The sequence below is a fragment of the Sinocyclocheilus grahami genome, unplaced genomic scaffold (genome assembly GCF_001515645.1).
Source record: "Sinocyclocheilus grahami isolate Dianchi unplaced genomic scaffold, SAMN03320097.WGS_v1.1 scaffold178.1, whole genome shotgun sequence".
NCBI lineage: Eukaryota > Metazoa > Chordata > Actinopteri > Cypriniformes > Cyprinidae > Sinocyclocheilus > Sinocyclocheilus grahami.
The window spans coordinates 177051-190405 of NW_015505357.1; the positions used below are offsets into that span (position 1 = coordinate 177051).

At 34.4% G+C, this 13355-nt stretch overlaps 1 protein-coding gene across 1 annotated transcript in view; it reads right to left on the bottom strand.

Moving 5' to 3' along the window:
• Positions 1 to 1049: 1049 nt before the first annotated feature.
• LOC107593952 (E3 ubiquitin-protein ligase MARCH9-like) overlaps positions 1050 to 13355 on the bottom strand; it is a 14579-nt gene continuing 2273 nt past the window's right edge. Inside the window, exons 2-4 of the mRNA XM_016283854.1 lie at positions 3237 to 3392; positions 2911 to 3103; positions 1050 to 2028 (exon numbers count right to left, since the gene is read on the bottom strand). Of these exons, the coding sequence (XP_016139340.1) occupies positions 1694 to 2028; positions 2911 to 3103; positions 3237 to 3392 (684 nt within the window). The 3' untranslated portion in view covers positions 1050 to 1693. The remainder of the gene's footprint in view (positions 2029 to 2910; positions 3104 to 3236; positions 3393 to 13355) is intronic.

Genomic DNA, 13355 nt, shown 5'->3' on the forward strand with positions numbered 1-13355 from the left:
CCCGGCCCAATTTAAACCCTGGTTATATCTAATGTAAGTGCTTCAACATAATTATAGCTACTTTATCTACCTTTTTCCATAAGAGTGGGAGCGACCATTTGTAAATTTAATGTGTTTGGCTTCCGGTGCCAAGCTTTTTTTAGCTGTACAAAACAGATTGTTGTGCTGCTTGCTATTGCAAACTGGTGTCTTACCATATTATTTAATGTAGTATCTCAATTAGGAACACACTGTTTTGTAGTGCAAACAGTTTTACCGTTTTCTGCACTTTGTTATTCTTCTCATTATTTCCCTACAGTAGCTAATGAACCGGAAGTCTCTCGCACATTCACAGAAAACAGCTTACTTTCGCATTGAAAAATAAGGTGGATAAAATAAATCATACAGTTATGTTAAGAAAATTTCAATTAGACAAATGCTACTTGAGATCAACTTTTTTCTTGAAGGGACAGTACCTAAACATTTTAAATTTAAAAAGTAAAATACTTCAGAATACTGTAGCGCATGTGTTGTGTGGACTAGTTTTAGTGTCGTTTTTAGAGCATGATAGTGTAAATCACCACCTTCTTTCTGACCAAAATAGACTTTCTTCAAAACATCTTTATGTTCAACCGACTGAATAGAAGAAAGACATACAAGTTTGAAACAACATGAGTGAGAGAGAACTACCTGCACTCTATATTTAAAAGAACTGGTAATTGTATGCATTCATAGTAATATAAATTGAACTAGAAAACAGAAGAATATAATATGGATGGTTGTCTGCTTTTTGCATACTGAGGCTAATCAGTCGTTCTTTTCAAATCAAGCTGCATTTGTGCATTATATGGTAAAAATGCTTGTAATTCAGTGTCGTTCACATTCAAATGAAAGCGCTGTATGTGATGAGCCATTGCTCAAAGGTTACATTCCAAACCGCCAACAAAATAAGTAGTATAGGTGTGTAATCTGTAAGAGGAGGCCACTTAAACGAACAAAAGCCTGTGTGATGATGATGATGATGCATTTCACAAACAGCAGATGAATAGTAGTGTTTATTCAAACGAGCACCATTCTGAATAAAACAAATTCATCATGTCCATGTGTCGAGGAGGCATAAAACTTTACCCTCATGCAAAGGTCACTGTAAAATGTACAGGTATCTTTATTGCAGAGAAGATCAAATTCTTTTTAAATGTTTACGTCTTTTTATTCTCTGTATAATCTTATTATGTCTTATTGCACCCTCACCTTTGATATATTTTAGTATGTAACAATTCGTATCTCGTTTCCCTGGTTATTGTGTCGTGATCGTTTGGTTATGGTTGGCTTTCTTGCTGCGTCAGAAGCATCCGTAAACATCATTTACAACAATAGGTCCATATGAGTCACCATATACATCACACGTCGGTGTCACTTCACATACCATTCTCCCTTAGAAAATCAAAACGTTTTAAAAACCGTATCGATAAAAAAACAACACCAGCGAGGAAATCGAACTTAAAAATGCAATAGTGTGCTAGATCATGAGAGAGTCTCGCCAATAGAAACTCCAGGAACGACTGGCGCCAATGTCCCACGCATTGTTCGTGTGTGTTCCGGTCCGTTGAAAAAGTCGTTACGCAAGGAAAATCGTGAACATCCTTGCATCGTAACGCTGTCTTTTGCAGGAAAAGGCAGAAAACGCATCTTCGCTTCTCTCTCCGGGCCGACCTCATACGGTCGTGACCCGCATCACCACCTCGCGGTTGGTGGCGGTTCCGAGCCGCGTGTCGCTGGGCCGCAGCTGGCTGAGGATGTGGAGGATGGTGTAGCCGCAGTGGTGGTTGAGGATAGTCCTTAACCTGCGCACTCGCCGGCCCCCCCTGCTGCCGCTGGCCAGGCCGTGTGGGTTACTGCGCGAGCCGCGGCTGCCTGCCTTACTGCTGGAGCTCAACGGGTCTCCCAAGTCCTTCGACTTCTCATAGTTCAGTACTTTCCACTGCTGGTTTACAGCCTGCCATCGCTTGAAGATTCTATACACGGATGAGCCCTCGTGGATTATAAGGCCTGTGAGGAATTAGAGATTAGTGGACGTTACTGATTCATCCGTAATCATATGAAAGTTCTATAACGCTTTACAATAAGCTTCAATTTGTCAATGCACTAGGTATCATGATCTAACAACATTTCTGACAGCATCAATCGATCTAGGTTAATATTATTTTATAATATATTACATAAATTAACGAGTTCATACATTACAAACAAAGATCAAAGTTATTAATAGTATATTAATATTATTAACTGTCAGTAATATATATGACATTTGTACATTTGCAAAAGTTATATAAACATTTTTAAAACAAAAAAAGATATATTGAATTTCTTTTTTAATTTATTTTACATAATAATGCTGTATCACATGAATTAACATCAGTAACATTTCATGTTCATGTACTATGAATGTAAAAGTGTTTTATATGAACATAAAATATATTAATAGTCTATCTATATCTATCTATCTATCTCTATCAACACAATATATATATATATATTTTATATAATTACATTTTTTTTTTATTATTTTTTTTTTACAATATATACAATACATTTTACAAAATAAATTACATAATAGCAATATATTACACAAATTAACACCAGTAACAGTTATTGTATTCTGAAACATGTAAAAAACGTTTTATAGTACATCTATAAATTAAAATGCATTAGTATATGTAGAAATTAACATTAACCAAGATCAAAACATGCTTAAAAAGTATCATTTATTTATTCAATATACCTAATATATTAACAACTGTTAACAAACCATATTAGGGGTGTTATTCAAATTTATCACTGTTTGGTTTGTAATGCTAAAAGCCTATAGGAAGTCAAAGAGAGGTCCTAATGTTAAAAAAAATGATAAATCCATGGTGTTTTGCTTCTCACCTATGCACACAATGTCCATGAAGCCGTACATGCCGTAGCAGATCTGGAAGAGCAGGTCCTGGCGCTGCCACTTGGCAGACGGACTGAGAGAAGACCACACCAGCCACGAGATACTGGCGAAGAGGAAGAGTGAGCCCAGGATAATGGCGGCGATCTGCACCTTCTCAATCACCGTCAGAGAAATCGCCTGCCACTGATACACACAGCATTAAAAAACATAGTGAGAAGGCATCTTCTTGCTTTGCTTGTAGAAGCATATAAATAGAGAAGCTAGCCAGTGCTTCACGCTGACCCAGATACTTTGCAGTTTGAGGCTGACGCTTTACCTGCAGCGGGTTCTTGGTGCTGATGGCCAGGACTTGGTACTTGAAATAGCAGAGCTCGCAGCTCCAGGAGCCTCTCTCGCTGATCCAGCGAATCAGACAGGGCTGGTGGGTGCAGCGCACGGAGCCTTTGCAGCGGCATGGGCTCAACAGCTCTCCCTGCGGACAGGGAAGAATGAAATCTAATGACCAACACATCAAGAATCAAAAATTCATGCTGTTTATTCTTTTAATAAAGGATGGTCCCAAGAACAGTTCATTTTCATTGACTTTCATTGACCCTGTCACCAAGGCTGCGGTCAGAAAGAAATATTAGTGACCAATAATATCATAGGTCTGACCATTACAATTATATCATGATCAATACAATCAAATTTCACCCTAAATTGTTTTCAGCTTAAAATTCCCTTTTACTCGGAAATGCGTGGGACATTTTATTTGATGTTCTAGTAAACTAGTGTTGTTATTGTTAACTAAATTGAAAAATGTTAACAATTATTGGTAACTGAAATAAAACGGTATCATCATAAGATTAAACATAAATATTAGATGAAAAACCTGAACTTTAATATTAAACGAAAATTACAAATAAATAAAAATAAAATATTATTTTCAATTTAAACATTAAATAAAATAATTAAAGCTATATAAATATAAAAAAAGCTAAAAATGACAAAAGGACATCAAATTAGTCAAATTAGAATGAAAACTCAAATAAAAGCTAATTCTAAATATTAATAAATGTTGTAATTCTAAAATTAAATAAGATTAAAATGAAAACAAAAAGCTAATTCATATGAATAAATACTGTAATTCTAAAAATTCATAAATCTAAATGAAAACCAAATTAAAAATATTAATAAATACTATCATTGTATTTAACAATTTAGACAGCATCAAAACTAGGGTTGGGTGATGTCTACAAAATTGTCACCGGACGATGTCTAGAGTGAAACATCACGGGGATCACGATGCAGGCTCAACAGATCGTCTATTGGCCCAACCCTAATCAAAACCCCTGCTTTCCTCCCTTAAAAAATTATCACATTATAACGTCTGTCAAAAACGTAGGAAGGCTATCGTTTGGAATATTACAACTAAAATCATCGACATAGACGGCTAGTGTTCAGTGAAGTGACTGATGCCCATGAGTTTAAGAAATAATTATTACCTTACAATCCATCTGTTTTCAAATCCACATCATTTGAATATTACAACATCGATGTCTGTCAAAAAATAACATGCACAATACACTGTTGTATTTACAGGAAGCAGGGGTCCAGGGAAAAGACACCTTACCGGATGTTTACAGTACATCATCACTTTCTGAGAAGGAGAAAACGGCAGCCTGAGCGCTTCAACATGCTGTCTGTCAGAAACCTTTACATACCTAATACATAACACACATGATTATAAATATGCTCTTCACCCACTGAAATTGACAGGTGATTTCTACTTCTCTCAACTTCACAGTTGTTTAAAAGTTCAAACCAATTATTACATTTTAATTAAATTTGGTTTAATTTTCTAATAAAAGATGATACGTTTGTACATGTTTTGTTACATTTAAAGGTATAGTTCACCCAAAAATGAAAATTCTGTCATTAATTACTCACCCTCATGTCGCATGCCTCATATTAAACCCGTAAGACGTTTGTTCATCTTCGGAACACAAATTAAGATATTTTTGATGAATTCCGAGAGCTCTTCCGTAATTTTACAAAGCTGCGAGAATACTTTTTGTGTGCAAAGAAAACAAAAACAACAACTTTATTCAACAATTCGTCTCCTCTGCGTCACCCTGTAGCGCCATTTTGGAGAGTATCGCATATGTAAACAATGTATGTACGCGGATACGTTGTTTTCATTCAGATCAAAGCACAAACGACGTAAACAACGTATCCGCATACATAAGTTGTTTACGTATGTGATACTCTCCAAAATGGCGCTAGGGTGACACAGAGGAGACTAATTGTTGAATAAAGTTGTTATTTTTGTTTTCTTCGCGCACAAAAAGTATTCTCGTAGCTTCGTAAAATTACGGTTGAACCACTGATGATACATTAATATCTTAATTTGTGTTCCGAAGATGAACAAAGGTCTTACAGGTTTGGAAGGACTTGAGGGTGAGTAACTAATAACATTTTTGGGTGTACTATCCCTTTAAATACCCCTTTTTAGATTTTCGATATAGAATATCACTCCATTATCATTCATAAAACAATTTCAATATATAATAAAAATGACCTGTTTTCTATTCCTGCATGTGCCTAACACAACCATTTAATTTCTATTGAATTTCTTGCAGTGCTACCTAACACAGACGTCGGTTCCAGAGCCTCATCCAGCGGGATCGCAGCACATCTGCTGAAAGCCTCTATGGGCATCACGATTCTGTGACATCTGTTGTCATCTAGAGCTGCCATTACAAGCGCAGGGCCTTGGGTCAGAACACACACACCTCAATATCCATTCATGACCGACGCTGCCACACACACAGTGTCGTGGTGGAGTTGATTTACGTAAATGAGATATTACTCATGAACCCATCGGCCGTTACAAATGCTAAATCGATCAGGCACACAGCGAGTTTCATGCGGCTGCTGACGAGACATATGAGCTTGTGTGGAGGGACCGGAGGATCTGAAGAGTGTGCTGTTAAAAGACGGGTGAGTTATTCTGTCCTCTGCTGCTCCAGACACTCAATCAATACACACCTCTGAAAGTCCTGCAGCTCTGCAGGTACAACACTCGCGAGCTGGAAAACGCATTTGAGAGATTTTACTGGAAATGCACTCTTGAAAAATGGACTCTTGCGTTCTGTCACTATGGTGCATTTTGTGGTTGCAAATGCAGTGTGGTTGCTAGGCTGTTGTCAATGAAAGAGAAGCTTTAATGGCTCCGGTGGCTTTTCGCCAAAATAAAAGCTCATGGATTAACGTTTGAAAATTAATTAAAGGTATAGTGAACCCAAAAATTTACATTCTGCCATTATTTACTCGATTACCAGATGAACACAAAAGAAGATATTAGATATATATATATATATATATATATATACAGTATATATATATATATATATAATTAGATATTATAAGAATGTGAATAACCAAACAGTTTTAAAGAATGTGGGTAATCAACGGTCCCACATGACAAAATTTTAATTTTGGGTAAACTATCCCTTTAAGACAGCCATAAATATTAGTATTATGACTATATTGTTGTTTTGAAATAATATAATTATAATATTTAATTATAATTATATTTTTCTTAAATATTATTTTAGATTTTTTTTATTTTACAGTAAAATATTACAATAGTATTACTTATCATTTATGTTGTTGAATATTTATTTAATACTACTACTACTAATAATAATTTATTATTATTATTGTATTTTCATAAATACTATTTCATAAAATTTTATTTTTTATTTTACTGTAAAGTATTACAGTAGTATTACTTATCATTTACGTTGTTTTTATATTTTATTTACTACAACTAATTATTATTATTATATAGTCATATTGATATATAATCACAAAATCTTGGTTCAAATGTGCAGCCTTACAAATTAGCACAAAAACCTGATTTTTAAAAAATAAATAAATAAAACTTAAAATACCAATCACAATTATTATCAGAAAAATTGCTATTGGATTTTTTTCCTCAAATATTTTTACCCAACTTTTCTCCAAATATTTAATTTATTATTTTGTTTAATCTGTTAATTTAACAACAACAACAAAAATAATAATGACAATAATCATCATTGTTGTTGTTGTTAGTAGTAGTACTAAATGAAACTTTTTAAACAAAATAAAATAATTCTTGTATAACTCTTGTAATATTTATAGTATGTAATTATTATATATCATTTATGATTTCATTATGTTATTGTATGTAATTATTAGATATATTTTTAATGTCATTATAATCATAAGATTTTGGGCTAAATTATGCAGACTTACTAAAAAAACACAATTACAATAAAAAAAAAAACTCAAAATATTTTGTTATTTTGTTTGATATGTTCATTTAATAAAAAATTATATCAACACTTATTATTGTTGTTGTTATAGTAGAAGTACTAGTAAGTGAAAATATTAAACAAAACAGTCAAATAATAAATATTACTATTGTCATTGTGCAGCCTTACAAACGAGCAAAAAAAAAAAGTTTATCAGAAAAATTGCAACTTGCAATTCCTCAATCTAGTAATATATTACTATCCAGGAATGTTTAATACTCAAGGTTAGAGTTTTATTCTAATGCTTAACCCTAAGTATGAGCATGAACCACCAATAATACAGCCTCCACCACAACTGACAGTGACTGTGCTAGATCTATTTAGTGGGAAACCATGAATCAACTAACATTACAGATGTAACGCAGCATTTCCAGAGCTGCCAAGAGAACATTCAATAGATAGAATGTGAATAACAAGCCGAGTATAAAGAACAGGATGTCCAACTGGGGGGCAGAGATACAGGACTGTAAGATTGATGTAATCTTTAGAGAAAGACTGCAAACAATAGAAACACTGAATGCCTTCTGAAGTGCTCAGGTACTGCGGCATAAAAGAAGAGAAAAGAGGAAAGCAATCTCTGGTCATTAATTGCATTGATTCGTTAACTGTGGTATCAGCGTGTCTAAACGCAATTTTGAGGTGTGACTAGAATGAGAACCGCTTTAAGCTTAATAATCACTATTGATTCTGAGGAGAAACACAGATTTATAGTGTGTTCATCTCAGTTTGTCTGAATAAACACAGAAACAGCCCAGTAAAGTGATCAGAATAGTAGTCAATTCAGCATGTGAAATACAAACAGGGGGAACCCAAAGTCCACAATGAAAATCTGGAATGTTTTTACATTTATTAAAATGTAATTATCACTTAATATAAATATAAAAAGTCAAAATAATAATAATAAAATTAATTAAAATATAATTAAATAATACATAATATTAAATATATATATATATATATATATATCAAACATGAAATATTCATTACTTTAAATAATAAAAACAAGAATGGTTTTAAGCTTAATAAACACTATTGATTCTGAGGAGAAACACAGCTGTATAATGTATTAATCTCAATTTGCCTGATAAATACAGAAACAGGCCAGTAAATAAAAAAATAAAGAAATAAAATCAAATAAAAATATGGTATACTGTATTATAATATACAAATATATATGTTTTTTAAATGAATGTTAACTCAAATTTAATTAGATAACAAATAATATTAAATAAATAATTAAATACTTATTCATTTAAACAATAAATATGTAATATTTAATTATTTAAATAATAATTCTTATTATTAATTTTAATAATAAGAACTGTTTTAAGCATAATAATCAGTATTGATTCTGAGGAGAAACATATTTATGTGTTCATCTAAATTTGTCTGATCACACAAACAGGCCAGTAAAAATTTTTTATAAATAAGTGGGATCCATTTAATTAATTTTTTAATTCAGTAAAATGTAATTATTAATTATAATAAATTAATTAATATAAATTCAAATTTAATAAATAATAAAACATATTAAATAAATACTGAATCATATTAAATAATTAATGAATTTGAATAGCAACATTATTGCTATATTAATAATAATAGTTTTAATTTTAATCAAATTAATTAATACATTTTATTTTGGACATAGACAATGTTTGAGGATTTTGAACATTTTAAAACAAAGAAAAGTTATTGAATAAGAAGTATTACAGATTCTGTACTATTTCTAGGTCATTAGTCACTATTTAAATAATTACATTTGTCACTGTTCATTGTAACTCCTTTACACAAAAGGATATTCCTGCTTCCATTACAGCGCAAGATGCTTTTTGGAAGATCTGGAACCATGCTGGAGAAGATGATCATCAGGTTTAGACCACATTAGCTTGAGTGTTGCTGTTATTAAAGCTGTCATTTCAATTCCAAACCAAATTAAAGGGGTCATATGACGCAATTTCAATTTTTCCTTTCTCTTTGGAGTGTTACAAGCTCTTGGTGCATAAAGAAGATCTGTAAAGTTGCAAAGACTAAAGTCTCAAATCCAAAGAGATATTCTTTATAAAAGTTAAGAGTCAACCACGCCTACCTAAAACGTGGACGATATCCGCTTCGTCATGCCTAGAGTTGATCTGTGCTGGTCGCTGAGGGAATGCATCAACTTAGTGCTGGATCGGCTTTCACCGTGGACGAAGAGGAGTCCAGCCCGGGGTCTTCACAAGCCCGCCGGACGCTCCTTCGTCGAATCCGCCGGCCGCCGCTCACTCAAGGCCTGATGAAAGTGAAACTACTTTGTTTGGTCTTCCAAAAGAGGACATGACTACAAATCAGTGGTTAAGTTGTATTTACAACACTGTTCCAGAACAGTTCAACCCAAATATTCAGATGCGTGCTGCGCATTTTATGGAGGACTGTTTCCTGATCCTGGAAGAGTAGACTACAATGCCGACTGTTCTGACTCACAGACTGTAAGAACGTTTTTTATATTTGAAGAATTTTCCACTGATGATTCAAATGTGAGTTTTGGGCAGTGTAGAGTAGCGCTTGTTGTTTGTCATTTCTCCGATCACAAATGCAGACATGGTTTTATGTTTACGCGGCGCGATGTAATGCGTAAAAAGACAGTATAAGTCATTATAATCAGTATGTCCCCACTGGATGCAACAAATGCCTCGTTTATAATGGGTTTTAATGTTTTTGTCTCGTCGCTCCGGCCGGACAGGGCATCACAGTATGGTAAGGGGCGTAACATTTCCATCACACGCTTGAGGTATTCGGCCAATCACAACGCACTGGATAGCTGGCCAATCAGAGCACACCTCGCTTTTCAGACCGATGAGCTTTGTAAAAATCGACGCATTTCAGAAAGGCGGGGCATAGAGCAGAAACAATAATGTACAGTATGTGGAAAATAATGTGTTTTTTTAATCTTAAACCGCATAAACACATTTCATTACACCAAATACACAAAATAATGTTATTTTTAGCAGCATCATATGACCCCTTTAATGAACATAAACCAGAAACATTTTCACCTTTGAACCGCACTGTACTTGTCCTGTACATTTCCCGACAAGTTCTCCAGTACAGTGGACATCACGAGTCTGTCCAATCTGATCAATGTGAGCGTTACGATAAGTGGACCTGGATGAGTCATACTGTGCTTTAAAGTACAGCCTGTCCTCCTCTTGTTGTTTCAGAGTATCTAGCTGTTATCCGAGATCCAAGGCCAGATTTTGTTCAGTCGAAATCAAACATCAGTAACAGAAGCTCTCTCCATCTCTCCATCTGTAATTAGCGCTCAAGTCATTCTCTGCACATAGTAATCATTGACAAAAAGCTTCGTTCTGTGTGTGAAAAGAGACGGCGGCATCATGGCAGATCACGCTTTAGCGCTAAAGCCAAATATATAAAAAAAAAAACTCTTAGAGCTTAATCAGATTAAAGCTCGTATCCAGAACAAGCACATCAAAACAAATCAGTTTTACATGTTCCATAAGCCCTGACAGATCAGAAAGCTGACTAATGAGGACTGATATCCCATCTCCTCCTTCAGCACGCCACTCATATTTAAAGCAACGAGGACTATAATTCCTGGAGCTATATGTTTGCATTGTCATTCATCTATATACTGTGGCTTTGAAACATGATTCATCATTACGCAGCCTCGTTCTGAGTCAATCAGCTGAACCGTAAATGGTGACTAATCACTTTGGATGGCAAGCGACTAAATAGCAGAGTTATTAGAGTTAATTAAAACTAAAACCATAAATTGTTGGTCCTTAAAATAAACATTAACCGAAGCAAAATAAAACATGAAAAAAAAAACATGACATCATTATGCAGCCAGGTTGTGAGCCAATCGCTTGAGCCGTAAATGGTGACTAAGCACTCTGGGGTGAGTTTCCCAAAAACAACTGTGGTCCGTTGTTACCAATAGAGATCAATGGAACCATAGTTAGCTAACTAAATGCTAAATGCTTTTGGGAAACACACCCCTGGATGACAAGCAACTAAAGAGTTATTAGAGTTATTACAGTTAACTAAAACTAAAACCATACATTTTTTGTTACTTAAAATTAAACTAAATAATTGCATTAAATTAAATATAAATTTCTAACTAAAACTTAAATAATTATATGGATACATTTAAATAAAACAAAATAACTAGAACTGTAACTAAAATTTTAAATAAAAAACAGAAAATATAAAAACTAATTCAACATATTTGTAAAAACTACAATAGTATCGCGATACTAAAACAACACTGCTAAATAGGTGTGACATCAAAGACAGGAAACAAATAATATTCAAAAATATAATATTCTAAATATTATTTATAAAATATATAATTGTTTATTGAGTGATTTTAAGAAACTCCAAAACAGAATCAGGCCCAGTGCCCAAAAAAATCCATAATAAAAAATGTAATTTTGAAAGAAAAAAAAAAAGTGTGTGTGTGCTAGAATACACAGCTACTTTTAAAAAGGCCACCAACAGAATTTTTTAAAAAGTTTTTAATTATTATTTTAATTATTATTCTAAATTATTCTTATTCATTTTAATTCAAATTCAATGGGGTCCAGTGTTGTTTTGGAGTCCAGTGTTCCTGAAAATATCCTAATTTGTGTTTTGAATTGAGTTTAGAATGACATGAGCATAAGTAAATTACAAAATTATAATTTTTGGGTGAACTATACCTTTAATTTTGCCAAATGTTGCAGTTACGATATCCAATTGCCAAGCTAATTCCCTCTTGTTCTAAACAGGTTCATTCTTGAAATTCTGATTAAATTGTACGTTAACGAAGATCAGCGAAACAATATTATAACTATGAATGACATATCTTAAAATGCCTGAAAGCAAACTCCTAATGACTTTATTCCAGTGGCTGTTCTTCTTTTGTCTGTCCGGCACTTTCAACAGCTCATTAAACCATTTACCTGAGAGGCAGGTTTACACTGAAATGCATCTCGCATTGAAAACAGACACTGAGGCTGACATAATCAGATAGGCTGCCAGATGGATTGTGTTGGTACATGGCTTACATCTTTCCATATTAGCTGATGTCTACGGCTAACTTGCAGCAGACAAGCTTTACAGGTTTCGCACATCTGTTATTTCTCAGCTTGGCTGCTGACCAAACATCCATCCTGTGTTCCGCCTATACCATACAAATACAAATTTAGCCATGAGGATCTGATTATACTAATATAGACGCTCAGTTCACAAGCACGTCATCCATCACGAGATGTTCACAGATGAACAACAGCTATTTTGTTGCTTAAAGGGGTCATATGATGTTGCTAAAAAGAACATTATTTTGTGTATTTGGTGTAATGAAATGTGTTTATGCGGTTTAAGGTTCAAAAAACATATTTTCCACATACTGTACATTATTGTTTCTCCTCTATGCCCCGCCTTTCTGAAACGCTTAGATTTTTACCAAGCTCATCAGTCTGAAAAGCGAGGTGTGCTCTGATTGGCCAGCTATCCAGTGTGTTGTGATTGGCTGAATACCTCAAGCGTGTGACGGAAATGTTACGCCTCTTACCATACTGTTGATGCCGTGTCCGGACGGAGCGACGATTCAAAAACATGAAAACCCATTATAAACTAGGCATTTGTTGCATCCAGTGGGGACATAGTTGATTCAATATCGATTCTCAAAAGCTGCGAATCAATTTTTTCCGGTATTTATTTCAGCACACATTTAAAACAAAGTGCCCTATTTTAACGATCTAAGCGCATGGTCTAAAGCACACGGCGCATGTGCACTCAGGGCGTGTCCGCTTTTGCTAGTTTAACGACGGGAAAACGGCCGGCGCGCCCTGCTCATGGGCGCACAAATGGGCGAAAATGCATTTACTATTTAAACAACGGGGCGCAGGACGGGAAAATGTTGGGCTGAAACTAGCAAAAACACTTTCGCTGCGCCTTGGGCCGCATTGCGCTGGGTGTATGATAGGGCCCAAGATCTGATTAACATGAATCTTATCATTAGTCTTCTCCACTAGATGTCACCCTTATTTACCTTGCGCGATGTTACAACAGAAAGCCTGTCATTCATTCAGCGCTTATCATGGCCATAC